The 21174-nt window shown below is 51.3% G+C and overlaps 1 protein-coding gene across 2 annotated transcripts in view; it reads right to left on the reverse strand.

The window, feature by feature from the left end:
- Positions 1–21174, reverse strand: part of LOC118001843 (ribosomal protein S6 kinase alpha-2-like) — a 155719-nt gene that overhangs the window by 5598 nt on the left and 128947 nt on the right. For both annotated transcript variants that reach the window (XM_034992008.1, XM_034992009.1), the window contains 7 exons: positions 19529–19659; positions 18389–18514; positions 9463–9552; positions 7469–7627; positions 5646–5807; positions 3302–3378; positions 1210–1327 (listed from right to left, as the gene is read on the reverse strand). In XM_034992008.1, coding sequence (XP_034847899.1) covers positions 1210–1327; positions 3302–3378; positions 5646–5807; positions 7469–7627; positions 9463–9552; positions 18389–18514; positions 19529–19659 — 863 coding nt within the window. The remainder of the gene's footprint in view (positions 1–1209; positions 1328–3301; positions 3379–5645; positions 5808–7468; positions 7628–9462; positions 9553–18388; positions 18515–19528; positions 19660–21174) is intronic.

Genomic DNA, 21174 nt, shown 5'->3' on the forward strand with positions numbered 1-21174 from the left:
TCATCTTCTCCATCATCACTTCCACCACCTCCTCCATCATCTTCTCCGTTATCACTTCTACCATCACCTCCACCATCCCCTCTGCCATCTGCTCCACCATCTTCTCTACCATCTCCTCCACCATCCCCTCTGCCATTTCTGTATGAGGTCACACAGTGATGATGATGGCAGTACTAGAATCAGAACCCCGACGGTCTACTCCTCTCCCAGTCATTTTACGGCAACACAGGAAATAGACTGAGGCTGCTTCTTCCGAGTGGTGGTGTTATCATTGACTATTTGATTAGAGAGGAATTGATGATCTCAACTGAAAAAGACTAAGTCTGATGTCTCTTTAAACAAGGTTGGTCACAAAGAGTGAAGCTGCAGGGAAGCCTCAGTGCAAAGAGTTTTAAAGTAACAGAAATACACCTCTGTCCCAGAGTTCTTCTTGATCAGTCTGTGATCATTCAGGGCACTCAGTTTGCAACATCACTAAAACTGTGATAGTTAATTTTATGTGTCACCTTGACACCTCTGTCCCAGAGTTCTTTTTGATCAGTCTGTGATCATTCAGGGCACTCAGTCTACAACATCACTAAAACTGTGATAGTTAATTTTATGTTTCACCTTGGCTAAGCCATGGTCCCCTGTGTTTGGCCAAACACCAGTCTAGATGTTGCTGTGAAAGTCTTATTTAGATGAGATTAACACTGAAATCAGTCAACTTGGACTAAAGCAGATGACCCTCCATGATGTTGGTGGGCCTCATCCAATCAATTGAAGCCTTAAGATAAAAAAGACCAAGGTTTCCCAAGGAAAGGGAAGTCTGCCAGCAGACGGGCTTTGGACTCAAGCTGTAATGCCAACTCTTCCCTGAGTTTGCAGTCTATGGACCTACTCTGTAGATGTTACACTTATTAGCCTCCACAATCTCATGAACTGATTCTTAAAAACAAATCTTTCTTTCTCTGTATCTATGCACATCCTATTGATTCTGTTTCTCTGGAGAACCCTAGTACACCAAGGCAGTAGAAAATGTGAAAAGTGCTGTAAGAAGACTTTTGCAAAAAACCCACTTTTTTTTTTAACTGAGAAGCTAAAAAAAAAATCTATGAGATAAAATACCTGAGTTATTTATATGAAAGGTATCCTCTAGCTTCCTCACAAATACAATGGTTAATACAGAATCTCCGCACCTGAGAAGCAAGAGCACTGGAAAACACTCACCTTCGCGGCATCGGAGATTGAGTCCCAGTTTCCCCCAGAAAGGGCGTACTTCCCACTGCCAATCCTTGCCAGAATCTCCTCAGGAGTATCATCTGGTCCATTTGCAAATGGGGTAAATCTGTGCAATGAGAGAATGCATGGTATGAGTTCTGATTTTATGACCTACAGTAAAGTCCACAGCTTGCTATTGCCTCTTTTTGTTGTTGTTGCCTTTTTTTTTTTTTTTTTTTAAGTAGGCTCCACACCTAACATGGAGCCCAGTGTGGGGCTTGAACTCACAAACCTGAGAGCAGGAATGGGCAAGATCAAGAGTCAGACGCTTAACCGACTGAGCCACCCAGGCACCCCTGCCTCTTTGTTGTTAAAAAAATAGCTCTTTCTTTGCCATTGCGCTCCAAATTCAGGAGTCATGGGAAAGCGTCACTTATTTCTTAAGCTATGTCCATCTTCCTAAGTTGGTCATTGGTGTAGGTCGATAAGGCAAGTGTAGAAAACTCTAGGACCCAAGCATGAGCATCCCTGGACCCTTCCTGGCTCCCCTGGTGACCGAGTGTTTCAATGGTTGGCCTGGTCATTCAGTTTCCACACTGAGACTGTGGTATAATGGAGGAGAACCTGAGATTTGAAGTCTGATAGACCTATGATTGGTTTATTACCAACTCTGGTTCTCTGATAAATTAATGTTTTAAGACTTGATTGCACAATGGGGAGAATAAAACACTCACAGGGATCTACATGGACACATATAAGATGCCATCGGCATCTGCCCCACTGTGACTTATTCCATCAGCTCCCAGCATTATCCAGGGCATGTCGATACATGCCTGTTAGAAAAGGAATTGTATGTGATCCTCACGGCACTTCCTTTAGTGGCCAGGTTGGTGATCTGAGGTTTATGTACAGACAACGTGAGTATCAGAAGAATCGCAGGGCAATCCAACAGTGTGATGTCAGGAAGGTCCGGGATGCCTTCCCTGCTACTGTGGTCCTCAAGGCACAGCCCCAGGCTCACACGTCCGCCTCCTTTCACTACAGACGCTGATCACTCACTTATCAGGAGATGCCTCATTAAGGCCACAGAAAAAACAGGCTACTCCCATTCATTCTTACCAGGGCCTTTTGTCCATTTTATTACAGTGAGCAGGTCTGGATGGTCTAGAGCTCTTTTTTCCTTCTGTGCAAATCCTTAATAAATTTAAAAACATAGGTCCTTCTGGGGTTCTTTGGATCCTAGACCTTTAAGGCTGGAAGCCTTGAATACACAGTGTCCTCTTCTCATTCAAAAGTGAGGGAAGTGAGGCCAATAAAGGTCAAGGAGTCCAGGCCAGAAACAGAGCTGGTGAGGGGAACACCTCGGATTGGAAGCAGATGTGCACACAGCAGACCCAACCCTCCTTCTGTAAGGCCGGCTGTCTCATCTGGCGGCCACACAAGTCAGTCACCTGCTTTTACCTGGCTGCCTTTCTTGAGGTGCTCTTTGACCTTGAAGGCTTTAGGGGTGCTTCTTAAGAGGATGTTTTTAAGAGAAGATGTTGCGACCCCTTAAGGGGGCGGCCTGGTGCCAGGAAGAATGTGGACAGATGGTCAGAGGCTTGGGTTTTTTGTTGATGAGCTGAGTTCTGTGCTCCAGTTCCCTAATTCTGGAGATACATTTTAAAGAAAACATATGGCCAACTTTCTTTTTTTTTTTTTTTTTAAAGATTCTATCTATTTATTTTGACAGAGAGATAGACAGAAGAGCACAAGCAGAGGGAGTGGCAGAGGGAGAGGGAGAAGCAGGCTCTGCACCAAGCAGGGAACCCGATGCGGGACTCGATCCCAGGACCCTGAGATCATGACCTGAGCCGAAGGCAGACGCTTAACCATCTAAGCCACCCAGGTGCCCTATGGCCAACTTTCTTAATCCCTACTCTTTAGTTGTCCTGAAAGGGCTAAGGAGGTGTTTACCCAAGACCTGTGAGTGTGTCCCTGCCCGTGGCACCGGGGCAGGGCTGACCCTGGGCTGAAGAGACAGCCCCTGAGACGTCTGCCTCATGATGTCTCGGGCACACATGCCATCGCATGCTGACTCCTATGGGAGAGTGTGCATTACCCCGCCAGCATGGTGTACAGCAGGGTCCCCAAACTCCAGATGTCACATGCTGCATCGTAGCCTTGCCGCTTCAGGACCTGGAGGGGGAAAGCAAATGACAGATGAGCTCTTGGTGAAGAAAGTTCAAGTTCATAGGGTGTTGTTCTGATGTGGCCATGAGCTGGACAGGTGGGGAACAGGGGGATATCCTTTATTAATGCCAAGCCAACCATGATGCTCTGCAATAGGATTCCCCAAAGACCAGCGCACACATGGGAACCACAGCTCTTGCTAGATACGTGACAGATAGCTTGGAAACACTTATTTTAAGGCAGAACTTTAAAAAAATTATGGCAAAGTATACGTAGCACAAAATTTACCATCTTAATCAATTTTAGGAGCACAGTTCAGTTGTTCAATGATCTCCATCCATCTCTTTCCTCTTGCAAAACTGGAATTGTCCCCATTACACAGCCACTCCCCACGCCCTGCCCCCAGCCCCTGGCTCCCACCCTCCTCCATCCGTCTCTGTGGATTTGGCTGCTTTAGGACCTCATATGAGTGGAATCATACAGTAATTATGCTTTTCTGCCTTGCTTATGATGTGCCCAAGGTTCATCCATGTTGTAATGTGGGACATGATTTCCTTCCTTTTTAAGGCCAATACTCCTTTGTATGAACGCACCACATTTCGTTCATCCATTCAGCTGTTGATGAACAAATGGGCTGCTTCCACCGTCCAGCCATTGTGAATAATGCTGGTGTGTACCCGGGTGGGCAAACAGCTGCTCTTGTCTCTGCCTTCAGTGCCCTTGGATATTGGCCTTACTGCATTACTTGGTAATCCTGTGTTTAATTTTCTGAGGAACAGTTAAAACAGAAGAATCTTCATGTGTCCTAGGATTACATACTTCAACAGAGGGCAATCCTCTGATGTAGTTATAGCTGAACAACAGTAAAGAGAGCAGCATAAATACTCATGGATTACTGTACATTACTGGATTTAGCATTGATCTGGAGTCAGGAGAGCTGGGTTCAACTTTCTTAGACACAAGGGCAAGGATGCCACCTTTCCGTCATCGTATCACTGATGCTGTGTTGGGCCAGCGGCGTGGTTGTTTAAGCCCGTGCGTCACTAGCTGAGTGACCTTCAAAAGTCACTTGAACACACTGAATCTGTTTTTGTTTTTTAATCCATTCAGTGTGGCCAGTAGTATCTACCCTGTGTACCTCATATGGCATATGAAGATAAGAGTAAAAACTATTGGTAAAAGGGCTTTGTAAATGGTAAAGTAATATACCAATTTAAGATATTCTATAATCGCTAAAATCAATACTATCAATATTAATATTGATCAAGTAAGGCAACAAAGAGGCTTATAAGCAGATTATGTTACAGGGGGCTACAGATAGCATCTGGGTAACCTGAAAGTGGCTTCGCAGCCCACCTCTGGGGGCCCCATGCCCATCCATATCCCGGTTCAGCACCCTGCTGCCTTCCTCGCGACCGATGGTGGGGGCCACCTCTCAGTTCGAAGACCCACTACTGGTGCCCGGGGACCTCCTTTTTTTCTCTTCTCTTCTCTTCTCTTCTCTTCTCTTCTCTTCTCTTCTCTTCTCTTCTCTTCTCTTCTCTTCTCTTCTCTTCTCTCCTCTCCTCTCCTCTCCTCTCCTCTCTTCTTTCTTTCTTTCTTTCTTTCTTTCGTAGACTCCATGCCGAGCATGGAGCCCAATGTAGGGCTCGAACTCACGACCCTGAGCTCAAGATCTGAGCTGAGATCAGGAGTCGGACACCTTTCTCTTCGGACTTGCTGTGCGCTTCATTGCAACCCTGGTCCAGTTTCAGCAATAGCCAGAAGGATCCGCACAGAATCCAACATCTGTTCTGCTTCCTGACCCCTCATCCCACCAGCCACGAGTCAGTTCTGCTCTAGTGGCCTCTCAGGTTTTGTTGATACTTAAAGCAAGAAACTGGGTCTGCCTCATAAACACATCAGTGACTTCAGAGCCTAACGAAACCATCCCCAGGGAGCCTGAGAAGGGCCAGATGTGCAAGATGGTGCTGCCGAAATTCTCCAAGGCTCTGGATGCGGCTGAGAGCCCTCCCGTGCAGAACACTACGGGCCCTCATATTAAATCCCACAGCGCACACGGAGCTGATCCAAATGGTCTATTGCATGGTAACAATTTTACATAAAAACATCACCATTAACAATTTTACAAATAGGAGAATGATAAAATAACTGTGTTTGAGCAAGGTCAGTGGCTGGTTCTTTTTTGACTCATTTCTCCTCTCTGACATGACTGCTCAACTAAATCAAGATGACTCTGATGTACCAAACGATCCACAGCTTGGAGCTCTTACCTCCGGGGCAACGAAATTTGCCGTGTAGCAGGGTGTCATCAATAGCCCGTTCTCAGCTCGAAGCTGCTTGGCAAACCCAAAGTCACAGATTCGGATGGATTCAGGGTTTCCAGACTCGTCCATATACAGTATATTACTCGGCTTCAGGTCTCGATGCACCACCTGGAAAGGCAGTGGGCGAGGTTGAAGCAGGAAGGGGAAGGGGGAAGCATTCAGAATATAAGGGGTTTTTTGGGATTGTGACCCTGAGCAGGTCCTGCAGCTGGAAGCCGGTCCGCTGGGACGCTATGTTCTTTAGGGCGGGTCTTCCTTCCTCTCTTGCTCTTGTATTGACACTCAAGTAAATAAGAAGCCACCCCAAACGAGAGAATTATATACAAGGAAATGTCGCTCTGAACTCAGGTGACGTGCACAGAAAGATTTCTACAGGTAGATGTTTACTGGGCGCCCAGAACGCTCCAGCGCTGTCAGGGGCTCACTAGAGAGCGAGGCAGACATGCAGCCTTTGTCATGGGGCAGGTGACTCCTGGGCAGCGATCAAGCGACCGACAGGAGCCCTACCTGCACCTGTGGCGGGGGAGGTGCAGGGCGCTCCGAGCACGAGGATGGGGGCGGCGAAAGCCATCCTGACATCTCAAAGCAAAGCAGCTCTCTGGGGGCACACAGCGATTTCGTCTGACAGGGACAGAGGCTGATCGGGAGCACACGTGGGTGCCCTCACACAGCCTGGCACCTGCTGTGCTGTTAAAACACAGGGGAGGAAGATGGAGGGAAGCTGAAGGGACACACACGGGCAGAGGCTCCAAGGGCAGGGGAGCAGGAGGGTTTGGGGCCAGGCCTATCACCTCCCTCATTAAATAGAAGCCAATCTGGAAAAACCATCATCCCACGGGTTTCCTCTAGAGTTCGTTCTGGGAAAACGCTTTGCGCTCCCAGACCACCGGGTGACCACAGAAAGGCCTGTGGTGTGGTCCTGGAGGAACATCCTCCAGTTCGGAGGTGGCTGCATTTTATTTTATTTTATTTTATTTTATTTTATTTTATTTTATTTTAATTTTTATTTTTTTAAAAGATTTTATTTATTTATTTGATAGAGAGAGACACAGTGAGAGAGGGAACACAAGCAGGGGGAGTGGGAGAGGGAGAAGCAGGCTTCCCGCTGAGCAGGGAGCCCGACACCGGGCTCGATCCCAGGACCCCAGTGGAAGGAGGACGCTTAACGACTGGGCCACCTAGGCGCCCCAGTGGCTGCATTTTAAATGCTCATGACCACGGGGCAGGGCGGGCCACAGAAGCGCTGTCTGCTTCGCGGGAGGTGCCGGGCGATGGTCTGGAAGCAGACAGCCAGCCAGGAACCCCAGCTCTCCACTCACTCGTGTGCAACCAGCCCTGGGCAAGATGCCTAACCCCCCTCTGCTCTAATCTCCCGGTCTGTGAGCGGGTGTAATCGGAACTCAGGGCTGCATGAGCGAAGGGCACAGAGCAGCGCCTGGAACCCGGTGAGGGCCTTGGCCAAGCGAGCTCTCACTGTCTCTGTCCACTGCAGGATTCCTTTGTGTTGGCTAAGGATTCAGTTGTAAATAGAGCAACATGTCCCTTTATCCAGCCCAAATACTTTTTCTCTATAACTGGTCCAGGTAAACTTAATTTCCCTACTAGCTACGGGGCACAGTGTGTGTGCAATGATCTCAGACACGGAAGGGGCGGCGGTGACACAGAAGGAAGCCAGGACAACGGGGGTCCCCAGCTCTGGAGCCAGGGAACTCTCTCCCGGTCCGGTCTCTCCTGTTTTTGTGTTGGCCGTGCGGCCGCAGGCTGCTTACCCCCTGGGAGTGGAGGTAGTCCATGGTCTTGGTGATGGTGCACAGCACATCACTGGCCTCCCGCTCTGAGAAGTAACGCTGCCGGAGGATGCGGTCCAGGAGCTCTCCGCCGCGCATCAGCTCCATCACCAGATACACGAACTTCCCGTCGTCGTAGACCTGGGAGGCGGAGAACGGAGCATGCGGTCACCCTGGCGGCCTCCACACCGCCCTGCCCGCACAGGCCGGCCTGCCATGGGGGAGAAGGGCAGCCCCGGAGGCAGCCCCGGCCAGCGCAGAGGCTGGGGGCTCAGTGCTCTCCCGGGTGTGAAAACAAGGCTCCGGGTGAAAGTGAGTGAATGGCCATTCCAGTCATACCCGACGTGGTGCTTAGGGAAAACCAGCTTTAGTCATCTGCTGCAAAGCAGGGAATGAGTCAGCGAGGCCAGGAGCTTGCAAGATGAGACTTTAGCTGACATGACTTGTCCTGATCTGGGCCCCCACCCCCCTCTGCCATGGAGAACTTCGGAGGTGGAGCTGGGCTGTGGGCCCAGAGCCGAGCTCCTCAGACTTCAGTGTGCACAGCCCCAGGGGGTCTCGTTAGCAGGCAGGGTCCGGGCCAGCAGGCCTGGGTCATGTCCAGCCGGCCCCAGCGGCCCTCCCCCCCCCTCCACCGTGGACGAGCCTCAGAGCTGCCAGACTCCAGAGCCCGGCAGGGAGGGGAGGCAGAGGGAGACAGAATCTGCCATTTGCAACAGTGCTCTTATCTCAGGAAAGCAATGGCAAAAGAGAGTTTTGTCACACCACCTTCACTCTCATGAGCTTAAACAACAGCCCCACACCCCCCTGCTCTGGCTCTTTCCATGACATGCTCGTGTGGGCCGCAATCTCCCTGCACACCGGTGCCCAGGCATTCGGAGGACCTCGTGGAAACGGGGCCGAGCATCTAAACACGAGTAATTTTTAGCTTACGAATCAGTGAGTTTCCAGAACAATTCACTAAAATAATTTGCCTGACTCTGAGCTCAATGCAAGATGTAAAGTTGATTTTGGTGTATTTATTTCCAGTTTATGCCTCAAAAAAAAAAGCTCTACTTTTGAGAATGGACATACGATGGCATCTTTGGCTCAGAATCACTCACCCCAACATAATGAAAGTGGTTTGAAAAGCTTAGAAGTTTTCAAATGAGCTGACTTCTGCTTGTGCATCTTAACACATGAATAAACACCAAAACGGCCGGAGGACCGGGCTGCACCACGGAGGTGCCTGGGATCCACGGGGAGAAAGCCGGTTCACTTCACGGGTTAACACAGGGATTCACTTCACACTTTGCTCCGAGGTGAACTGGCATTTTGCAGTCCCCTTGCTCTAGGAATTGACGGGGCCCAGCGGGAAGTCGAGGCGGCCCCCAAATCTTGAGGGTTTGGGTTCACGACACTGGAATCATTCTGGAGTGTGAGCATGAAGGTGGCGAGGAGACAGCTCTGTGTCCCCTCTGGCCCCCGACACCACAGCCCTGGGCGCTGTGCGGGGCTTTGAGGGGCTGGACCCCTGCCCCCTTCCCTGTCCTGTGCTGGGGACCACTCATTGCCCAGCAGAGGCAGAGCAAGCTGGGAGGAGCCCCACGGCCAGAGCTTGGTCTGGGGTCTCCGAGCCGCCCCAGCCCCGTCTCAGCCACGCAGGACTCTCCGTTCCTGCTGTGTTTAGGAATGGCACCGAGCAATAACACATCTGGATGAGAATTTGCACCAGCTTCTTTCCCTCCTTTATAGTCCACGTTACGTGATTTGGGAGTGTGGTGGCGGGGAGGGGGCTGCTGTCAGAGGGACGGGAACTCAGGCAGCCGCCGGGTGATTTTAAGGGGCACGCGGTGGGGGCCGGCTCTGGCACACCCTCCCGGGGGTGGCAACAGTGACCCGTGAAGAGAGCCGGTACCAAACCAACGCCGGCTTCGGTGCCAGGTGAGGAAACGGGAGCACAGGGAACACGAACAGTGCTGCACGAACCCACTTACGTCTTTGAGGCTGATGATGTTCGGGTGCTGCCCGTACCTCAGGAGAATCTCGATCTCTTCTGAGGGGTCTCTCTTACTCTTATCGATGATCTGGAACAAGCAGAGCATGTGACATGAGGCTCTGGGATGGCATCAGCAGGCTCGGACCCTTTCTGTCTCCTCCCCCCCCTCCCCTGCAGCTCACGCTCAACCGGGATAAGTGACAGTTGCCTAGAAGTTCAAGGCAATCCTCTTTCCCAACTAGCCTAAGAGTGACATTTACAAAAAGGAGGCACAAGGGGCGCCTGGGTGGCTCAGTCGTTAAGCGTCTGCCTTCGGCTCAGGTCGTGATCCCGGGATCCTGGGATCGAGCCCCGCATCGGGCTCCCTGCTCGGCGGGAGCCTGCTTCTCCCTCTCCCACTCCCCCTGCTTGTGTTCCCTCTCTCGCTGTCTCTCTCTCGCTGTCAAATAAATAAATAAAATCTTAAAAAAAGAAAGCCGGCACAAGCCTCAGACACGAATGTTAAGATATTACAGGGTTGGATAGAGAAGGGTGGGCTTGGGGGGCTCACACGGGCACCACCAAATAGCAGCAGGTGCTTTCAATCACCGTGGCAGGCTCTGAGTGGGTGGCCCATGCTCTTCGCTCTGCCCAAAATGAGCCTCGAGCGGCTCTCTGCACATCTCTTGCTTTACCCGGCAGCAAAACACACCAGCCGCCACGTGGGACCGAGGGCCTGGTCCTCCCCAGGAGATGCCGGGGCCGGCGTGCATGCTGAGTCGGCCACCGTGGCTTAGACACGAACCTTCCTTCCCCTCCGCCACCCAGCGTCTGCATTCCATGTCTTAGGATAACAGATAAAATCCTTCCACCCATGAAACCAGATGGCTTCCAAAGACAGGACAAGGTGCTGTGAATAGAAGCCTGCTTGGAACAGGGAAGCCTCTGTTGGCCGATGATGGCTGACATCTCTGCAAGTGCTTTACTTATGCCCTTGCTCCCACCCCTCTGGGGTGGAACCGGTGGGGGTGGGGGACGCCATCCAAGTGAATCCCAAGCACATGCGTTAGAAACGACACTCAAAATGGAAGAATCCCTCATACTGTTCTTGCACATTAGTTTCACCTAATTTTAAAATATTTGCTCTTTGGAGAATGTGCCGTGATTTGACTACCAGAGTAGGAGGGAGATTTGCTTTTACCTTCTCTCACATCAGACTCTAAGCAGAGCTTCGCGTGAGACTTGATCTCTTTCATTTAGATGAGCGGAGTGCTTGGCAGCATCTGACCCACTGTTAGAACGCTGCCCCTGGATGCCCCTTGTCCCTCCCCTTCGCTGTCAGGATAGATCACCCCAGTGCCCACGCTCCGCTCTCCATCTCAGCTTTAAAGGCCGCAGCCGAGTTCCGATGACCCTGGCACCCCAGGACTGCAAGCCCAGTGGCAAGCGCTGTTAAACAAGCACAAAGTGAAGCTCCCTTTCTTGACACATTTTTCTCCTCTTGCTACATTTTACTCCACTAACGTTCTAGCGTGGACGCCAGGATTGCTTCTATTATTGAAGGAAGCGAGCAGATAATGCAGCGTTCAGAGGGAGGGGCTCTCTGAAGCCTTCTCCAGAAGCGTGGGGGTTCGTAAAGCACTGCCTGGACTGCGAGCTGGCCAGTGGGGTTCAAGACCCCTTCTGCTCCAACGGCGCATGGGCTCATTCAGTCTCTCAGGACTGTGACCTTGTCTTTGGAATTTGAGAAGGTTAAAATGCATTAGTGGATTTTTAAAAAAATTAGTGGTAGATTCATTTTTTTTGAATAAAATTTCATGATCAAAACGATGTATTCTCAGCATAAATCTGTTTTATCACCCTCACCGTGGAGCTGGAAGCAGGAAGCCTCTTCTCTCCTGCCGGTGGCCCCGGGGGCAGTTACAGGACCGGATGGGGCAACTGCACAGAAGGTGCACCTGACAGGAGCTGGGGGCTCTTCCTTCCTCCTGTGGGGTCTCCCTGTGGCGGGGCTGACCCGAAGCCAGAGGACAAGGCTGGGCGCTGGGGGTGGGGAGGCGGGGAGGCGGGTGTGCAGGGGAGAGGGGGCACCCAGCCCGGGAGGGCAGTCCTAGAACCGGGGAGGTACAGCTCCCACAGGCACCCTGCTGGCTTCCCACCAGCCCCCTGAGCTGGGCAGGGCTGACCTGGGGTCACACAGCTGCACGTTCTGTTCAGACTCAGGGTTTGTTTGGTCCTGTTGTCAGCAAGCGCCGGCTGCTTTTATCCACAAATCTTTTTCTGAAATTATTATTATTATTTTTTAAGGTGAGGAAGAAGAGTCTTGACAGAGACGCTGAGCCGTGAGGCAGGCTTACTGGTCCCTGAGCCCAGGCTGCAGTCTGAGCAGGGGGGATGGCAGGGCCCAGAGAGAGGTTCTGAGCATTTGTCTAGAAACGTCAAGGAATGAATTTCTTCTCTGTGGGATCAGTTTCCTGGGATTGCCATTGTTAGACTTGCTTCTAGTTCAAGAAAGCACTGGTGGATCAAGTTCCTTATTTTGAGAATAATACTGAGTTATAGTCTCAGGGAAGGAATTCTCAGTCATCGTGTTGATGAGCAAGGCCTGCTCTCCTCCGTGCTGGTGCTCAGATAATCTCATGGAACCACAAAGAAGGGGTGGGGAGGAACGGTCTCTGTGGTTCTCATCTCCCAGCAGCCGCAGAGAGCGGGCAGGACGCTGCCCGGGGTCAGTCCCCCACCACGGCCAGTAAACGAGCCTTCCACCGTGTTGCTCTTCAACAAGCTGTACGTTTACGGGGCTAAGTCAGCACCCCCGGGGACGCAATGGATGGCAGACGAGGACTCTCTCTGCTGGTGAAGCATATGGGGACGGAAGTATCAGGAACACTTCTCTTTTCTTCCTTTTAGTCAATCACTCAATCAATCAATTAATGTAAGCTCTACACCCAACATGGGGCTTGAACTCACCACCCTGAGATCAATGCCGCTTATGTGCATTTTTATTCCTGGCTGCTGGAGATGGGAAGGGGCAGGAAGAGGCGTCAAGATACGAGGCCTCACCGTCCTCAGCATGCTTTTCCTCTTCCTCTTCCGTCTCTGCACAACTCCACCTTCCTCTTCCCCGGCTCTCCCCGGGTGATCCCCTCCTGGGACACAGAGTACCGTGGGGAAATGGGCTTTGCGGTGATCCAGAGGAGGGGCTCACGGGCTTGCTGCATGTCCCCGGAGGCAGGAAATTTCCACGAGCTTGCTCCCAGGATCAATGCCATATGTGAACAAGGGTAGTCAAGCATGCGATCCTTCATAAGATTTCATAGACAACTTCTCTCTTACAATTAATTTAAACAAATGACACAGCGAGAGGACTGAGTTTTCCTGCTGGAAAAAATTAAAATTTCCATGCCGATCAGTTTTCCTTCTAAAAATAAGCTCTATTCATGTCAAACATTGGTCTCAATCCTGCTGCATTTTTGGATTTCAACTTACATACACATGAGAACATGAGCACAGGAGCGCTAATGCTCTTGCAACTGTCTGTCGTGAACACAAAACAGGCTCCGTGTCAGGACAGCCTACCCATCTCCTGGCAGATGTGCGTCGACCCCACCTCCTCCCTAGAATCAAGGACCGGGAGACATACACTCGCGTAACTTTAAGGATCTTGCTTCACTTTCACCTGAGTCTTCTGCTAAAACAAACTACAGTACTTATAATAATAGAACAAAACTACGCTACTGAAGAGAAGTCGTGATTGTTAGGTGGAGTCAACCCCAACCCAAAGGCAGGGGGTCGAGAGCTGGGAGCAGAATAGCAGGGGACACACAAAAAAAGGAGCCCAGATCCAGTGTCTTGGGCACCTCCACTTTCTCCAGTAACACTTCACTGTAACGTTTAGGGAGCCTAGATTGCCATCAAAACCACACATTTTCCTTGCAGATCCCATGACTTGGGCTTTAAATTTACTACTGCCCAGCCGCATCCACTCTGCACGGCTGTCTCAGTCTTTCAAGATCTGTAGGTTGCAGAATGCATGGGAGTGAGCTGGAGTGAAGCCTTAGGGCTCCACCCCTTGGAAGTGAGAGGCAGCGTCCCGGGGAGGTCAAGGGCATGCACACTTGGACGTTCGGTGATTCTCCCACTTACAGGCTGGGTGTCCTTGTGTGTGTTGTTGACCTGTCGGTCTCTGTGCCCTCGAGGGGATGGTGAAAGTAATTACATCATGGTGTCATGAAGGTCAACGGACCTAACATGCAGAGCATTTTGCGTGGGGCAAGTTTGGCACCCAGTGAGGGCTGTTTGCTGTTATCATCATCGTCGTCGTTATAACAGGATGATAGAATTTACGGTAAGTCTGAATTCTATCTAATACCTGCTGCTCCTGGTCTCATGAACTTCAGGTGTTGCATCATTTGCTTCTTAGAAATTACTGATGTTTGTGTTTCGAAACCAAGGATCAAGGTGGCAAAAGCAGTACCTTGGGTGTGCATGTGAGTTCTGCGGCCTGCGATCAGCACACACCCGAGTCATCCGCAGACACTGTCCAGAACTCTCTCAAGGCGCACCTACGTAGGCTTCTGAGAGGTTGAGACATTTATTGACACAAGGCAGCTTTTCCATAGTGAATGAGCTCTGATATGTTCCTACGCACTTGCCCATCAGCACAATGCCAGGAGTCCTTTTTATACAAACTGGCTTCCTGGGCTGTCCACAATGCGTGCCTGATCGTGTTGAGCCACAAAGACTCCAAAACAAAATAGAGACCAACAACCCTCTTAACGCAATTCATGTAAAGTGAGTACAGCACCTTTGATGGAGAGAATACTAATGATTTTTTCTATTCAAATAAACCTTTCCCCTTCAAGCGCTGCTCAATCCTACTTCCCTTCTGCACGTCGTAAATGATTCCATGTTAACCTTATTTTAAACGGAAGATGCACTCAGGCCTGGCCATCTGTGCGGTTCTATGTCACGTTATTTCAAAGTCCTGCACAATTTCACCTCCTCTCCTCGCCTTCCGGGACTGGCTATGAAAGCAAAGGTGAACTTGAGTTGTGCATTGGAGTGTTGAGCGGTTTTGTCCCTCGGAAGCAGCTCCGCGTGCTAAGAAAGTAGGGCACATCTGTTCAACTGTCACGTGCCTGACAGAGGGGAGAGAAGAGAGGACATCACGGTTTTCCCATCCACTCTCTCAGCATTAGGTGGGCACACTGGTGGGACATCCTGCGCTGAGTCAGCCCAAGGTGGTGCCTGCCAGAAGGATGGGGGGCAGCACCTGCCTCACTGCCTGAGGCCAGGCTCTCCCGGGCGAAGATGCTGGGCAATCCAGCCTTGTTTGCCTTGGCTGGGAGGGAAGGATCAAGCCTAGGAATTCAGACTCTGCACCAACACTTACTGAGTCCCTGCTGTGTGTGCGTACTAAGCTAAAGACTTTGTCACGTGGTAGCTAGACGTGGCCTCACTAATTTTAAGAGCTGCACAGAAAAACGCAGCTGAGAATAAATGCAAAACCAACAATCTTGTTGACTGGGAATATACTTGGGTGGAGAGGTTTACATGTGGCCTTAAATGTCATTAATGTGATGACAGAGTATATAATTACGGCAAAATTAGGGGCCCATAAGACAGAGAAATAAGCTTAAAGCAAAACACAGTGATATTTCCAAGACGTGAGATCTAATATGTCCCACATGTGCTCTGAGGCTGTGGGCTTGGTCTGCGCGGGGCTGCGGGCGGCCCCCATCCTTCTCTGGGAAGGCCGTGCCCCGGCGGTCCGGGCTTCGGCCACCAGAGGGCCTGCCCTGCCCCTGAGTAGAGCGCAGGAGGCACTGGGCCCCGTCAGAGCGTCATCCCGCTAAGCATAAGCAGAGCTTAACAGGGAAGGCACACACCACCCTCACCTCCCAGATGTCAGTCCGCTGGAATTTCTGCATGAGATATCCGCCCCCCAGCCCCACCCCTAAAGGATGCTTTAGACTGAGGTTCTCAACCTCAGCACTGCCGACGTTATGGGCTGGGTAGTCCTGTGTCCAGGACCGCGGGAGGAGCCGGCCCGTGCAGGACACTCTGCAGCATCCCTGGCCTGCGTCCACGAGGCCCACCCCAGCTGTGAAAAACAGGGTGTCTCAGACATCGCCAGTGCCCCCGGGGGAGGTAGAAACAGCCCGCCACCCCCCATTATGACTGCCCCAGGCGGAAGCCGCATCCTGTTGTTTATCAAAGTCGCTGCTTACATTTTTCTGCTCATTACTCAGTGGGGAGGTTACTGAATCACCCATGCAGTGGGGTGAGGAGGCCCCAGTTGGCTCTGACTGGACCGTTTCTCAACACGAAACAGACCGCCTTTTCCGTGCACACGAGAATTTGGACGGCTGGGCCAGCCAGTTCCTGGCGTGCTAGCCGGGATGCGGGGGCTCAGTTCAGCGGCAGGGGCTCAATAGGGCGTCTGCTGGCCTGAGGTCCGGCTCACACGCCAAGTCATTAACTGCCACGCTCTCAGGGCTCGGCTGTTAAAAGACGTTCTTAGTTTTTCTAGTTCTTCCACCCCTAAGTGGGGAAACTGCTACTCATCCACCAGTCAGCTGACACAGACAGAGGCCAAAGAATATTTCCCTTATGTTCTACCTGGGAAATGCTGAAGACGAGACAGAGGAGTGATCGGTAGGATGTTACCACATTTTGGTAACACAGGGGCCCATCCTGAATATGGAGCTCTTTGCCTTGAAACTCCGGCCAGTTCTTTTGCCTTTGAAGGAAATCCGAACCAGGACCCAGGACCTGACTACTGTCCCTGCAACATGCAGCTTACACGGGCTGGCCCAGCTCTGGGTCCCGGGGGCTGTGCAGCGAAGGGCCACAGCTGCCCCCCGCCCCCCGCGCTGGGTGAATTTACACACCCTCCAGACAATGAATTAGGACCCACTGTGGTCTTAGTGAGGATGGGGCAAATCCTGCAAGGTCCACCAGCTCACTTTGTCCAGGGAACTTCAAGGCTTGGAAAAAAAGAAGAGGAAGACCCTGTTTCTTTCTGCTGCACCGAGCTGCGGCCATGAGTCTGGCTCCTGGGCCCTGGGCTGAGATGCCCCAGAAGCCCCCAGCCCAGCGTGGCCCCAGCGGGAGGTGCAGGGACCGAGGGAAAGCCATGGAACAAAGCCGGATTCAAATCGTGTTTTTATAAGAGGGCTGGCCATGGGGACAGCACCGGGAGACACACGACTGCCTCTGTCAGTGGGAGATTTATTTTCGGAGGCACAAAACGCAGCTGACCGGCCTCACAGAGGCAGGCTGTTTTCGAGAAGGGCATCGTGGTCACTGAGCCAGCCGAACAATAGACGCGTTTCTTCGTGCTCACTGGAAGCAGCGATTGTTTCTAGGATTGCTGCTGGACACCCGATACACGGCTGAAGGAATTCTCTGAGAAAGGACGCAGGCAGAAAAAATTCTCCGAAGCCCACGCACGCGTGCCCTGCGCTCTGAGGCCCGCGTGCAATCCTCTCGTCCAGGGCGCAGAGTGCAGGTGCACACCCCGCGTCGGGCGCACCTGCCCACCAGCGCGGCATCCGCATGGCACACGGGGGCGTCCTCTTAACACTCCCAGGGAGGAGGAAACACGAAAGTCCTCATCAACCCAAGTCTTAGAAACGCATGGAGCCCCACACGCCCCTTCTGCAGCGGTCCCTGCCAGCGACACCACCTGTGTTCCGGGGCCCGGGCCGCACCTGCTGTTGGACCCCGGGGCCAGACAGCGGCGCTTGTGTCCCTGGACCCGCCGTTCCGGGAAGCGTACCGCACCCCTTCCTTCGGCTCCGGGTACGGTGCTGCAGACTCCGGGCAGGCCGCGCGCCGAGAGTCTGTGCAACTCTGTATTTCAAACATTCTTTCTCGCTTGAGACTTCAGGATACATTTGTCAACAAGCCATCAATTTGCAACCCAAACTAGACCACAGGGCCTAGTTTTTTTGGGCTGGTGTCTTCTTTTGACAGAGCTGAACATTTTCTCAGTGCAAGCAGCATGGGGCATGGGTGACCCGCGAAGGAACGGGGTCATCCCCCACAGGCATCACTTCGAATAATTTTTTCCCAGCTTAGGAAAATCACGATGGAAGGAAGCGCTCCTTTTACGCTGCTGCTGGACAGTTCCACACTTCCCCGGATGTTCCGTGCCGGGCAGGTGCGGTGCCAGGCGGCACAGACATGTCTGGGTCTGGCCGCGCTGACGCCCGGCTTCTCCAGCGTCCCGAGGTCAGTTCGGCGGGGAAGTGGTGGAGTTAGAGCATCTCTGGCTGTCTTGTGGAGAGAATGCACAGTTTATGCTTTTTACATACATCAGGTTATGCTTTTGGCCGGCAGCTTCAGATTTAGTCCACATTTCACCAACAAGAAAATTCAAGAAACTGGTGTTTGGGATTTCCAGATCAAATATCAAACCTAGCAACAATTACAGAAGCTAAAGGTATTATGTAGAGATTGGATTCTGGATAATTCTAGATAATTCTTACCGTTGACTTTTCTTGATGGTTTCGAGTAAAACTACCAGCGCTCTGATTAAGTTTACACAGGTATTACCAGTTTATGCCTTTATTCATTTCTTTGATTTAATTCTCGGTGACGGTAGCTTCTTCCTCTCCCCACCCCCCCGGCCCGCTCAAACAACACTGTGCCTGTCCCCGAGCTGTATTTTCCAGAACACTGAGCACCCAAACTTTTATTTCAGGGCATATACTGTACATAAAGTTACTAAAGGTGGTCAGTACTTATGTGTTGGATAAAACTCAAAATATTCATGATCTGCAAAATACTTGTTGAACGGGTGACCCGGCGTCAAAGCAAACTGAACTCCGTCGTATTAGAGCTTGTGGGACGGCGCACGGGGAGAAGGCCGGCCGGCTCAGCCAGGCCCGCCGGGTCAGGGCACGAGGAGCCCGCCCGCACGGGCGTGGTCTTACCTTCACGGCATACTCTGCCTCAGTAGCTTTATGCACACATCGCTTGCACACGGAGTAGGAGCCCACCCCGATGTCCTCCTTGATCTCATAGCCATCAGCGAAGTGTATGTTGTTCCCGTGTAACTGCTGTGGACAGAGACCGGGGCAGAGACGGCTGTCAGAGCTCACTCGGACAAAGGCACCACAGGCACACAGGACGTGGGCAGCAAGGGAGGTCCCGGACGGTGCCCTTGAGGTCGCTGAGGTCAGGAGATGATGGATCATGAAGGTCATGCTGCTGGTCGGCAAGGATTCCAGATCTAAATCCTAACTTTGGGGGAATGAGCTTAATTTTTAGACCATGCTACACAGAGTCTGAGCATCTGGAGGGGGGAGCGCAGAAGGCCCCGCAGATAGGGGGTGTGTGGTTCGGATGCTTGAGGCCAGAGCGGCGTCTGGTGTCCGCATCTAACTGGAACTCACACCCCGTGACGTCCCAGCCACAGCCCCATCTGCCCGCATGCACGGGCCTCCACCCTATGCACTGAGAGCACAGATAGAAAGCCCCCAGTCATATACCGTATAGTATACGGTATACACCGTCACACCAAGTGTCCCCGTTAGACACACTGTGGGTTCCCAAAAGGCCCAGGAGAAAGAAATACGGAAATCTAATGCCACCTCATTTCCCCTGACTTTGTCCTTAGAATGTAACCACAATTCCTTCTTAGAATTCTCTGCATCTGGTTACACTCATCAGGTGGACAACTCCTAAAAATGTCATCTGAATTGATTTCCCAAACAATATACTTCACAACAGAGAAATGGCACCTATAAACCAAACTACTCTCTTGGGCTACCGACTCGATCCACCCAGTGAGGACGCCCCTGTCTGACCCCTGTGGGGGCTCCAGCCACAGACACACCCCGGGGATATTCTGGGCAGAACTCTTCCCTTCGTGAGGATGAATGTGGAGCAAGGGTGAGAGGCACGGCTCAGATCACCACGAGACTCAGTAACGCCCAGGAGGCTGGGAACAGAGTTGGTGCCCCCTGCATCAGCACCCCAGGACCCAGGCTGCTCTCAGTCCACGTGTGACAAGGTGCTCGCGCCTCCCCGGGCACACCTGCGGGGCGAGCAGCCTGGCGGTACGGGATTACCTGCACGATGGGGTGAACCGTGGCTTTGTGCAGGTCTTGCTGCAAGGGCTCCTGGGCCAGACTTGAGGCCACAAAACTGAACCCTCTGAACAGATGATGCGCGTTGGCACTGGGGGGGACGCCAGGTGAGTCTGCAGGTAACAACGAGACGATTAACTCAACCTTCCAGGAGGGGCTTCCTCCTTGGAATTCTCCAATCACTTTTGCTTAATTTATGACACCATGCAGTTTGCTTTTGTGCTGGGTAGTAACTGAAGTGCTAAGGACACAGAAAAATCATTCTCTCTACATTTATATATTAACAAAGGTAGAATTTTCTAAGCACACGAGCTCAGTGCATGGTTCTGTTAAAGGGTAGTTATAGCAAGGGGATTCTGAAACAGTGGATAATCCATATCCTATATGTGTGAGATTTCTGGATGCAGAGTGGGAATGCCTTGCGGTGGGTTATGGTCTTTTTTTTTTTTTTTTTTAAACTTAAGCCAACACTAAAGCTGGTTTCTATCCCCTGGACACGCACAAATCAGCTGCCCACTGGAGCGCGCTGACTGGTGAGAGGTGCCCATCCAAGATTTAAAAACCCCTTAAACATACTAGTCAGACACTAGTCATGGGATCATCAAAGTTTTAAATTTTCTTTTATCCAACTCATGTGTCTGCTTTTTAAGTACTGTGCCGAAAATCAGCATCTCCTGGATGATTCTCAAGCATGTTAAATTCTATTTATGCCACCTATCTTTTCAGATTCTAAAAACTACCCAGCGGAGACTTCTGGGTTTTAATTAAGCTTCTCTAGTCTAGCACGGTGGAGATTTATTTCCCAGCACCCACAGCCTAACTCAAAGGGAACAAAGTAGATTCTTTCTTCCAAGTTTCTTCACATAGTGCTTTGTATTTGACCATCTATTTGTTTCACGATTATCCTTAAAAATCATAGGAAATTTCAGATTCAAAAGTAGTAAGAACCCCCATAGACAGGAGATTTCTTCCCCCCCCTTTTTTTTCACATAACACCATTATATAACATACTCTACTGTACAGACTGGACTGACCGTGGTCCCCCCAAATTTGTAGTTTAAAGCTCTAGCTCTCCATGTGACTGTCTTTGGAGATGGGGTCTTTCGGGAAGTCGTGAAGGTTAAATGAGGTCATGAGACCTGATCCAATGGTGTTGGTGTCCATATAAGAAGAGGGTGAGACAGCAGGGATCTCGCTCTTCCTCCTCGAGCACGGAATAAGACCGTGGGAAGCCGTGTGCCAGCCAGGAAGAGAGCCCTCACCAGGAACTGAAATAATACCTGTTGATTGAGGTGCCCAGGCTGGTCGTTTGTCATGGCAGCCTAAGCAGACCAAGACAATTCCCATACCGCCAAAAAATTAATATTAACTCATCAGTGTCACAAAATGGTAACTTTTAGAGGGAGCTGGCCAGTCCCGAGTCTGATAGACCTCGAGAGTGACTGTCGATCTTCATGAAAGTACGTGTCATCAGCTGTGCTGACTTCCAGTAGCTGAGAGAGCATTTCCGACAGGTGTTTACCATTTGCACGAATAAGCTCTATAGTTCACACTGCCCCAGACACCGCCCGCAGCCCGCCTCTTCCCCCAGACCCTCTAACTACGGGAGAGACTTCCCCCAGACCCTC

Source organism: Mirounga leonina, unplaced genomic scaffold, assembly GCF_011800145.1.
Source record: "Mirounga leonina isolate KUSES-001 unplaced genomic scaffold, KU_Mleo_1.0 Mir_54, whole genome shotgun sequence".
Taxonomy (NCBI): domain Eukaryota; kingdom Metazoa; phylum Chordata; class Mammalia; order Carnivora; family Phocidae; genus Mirounga; species Mirounga leonina.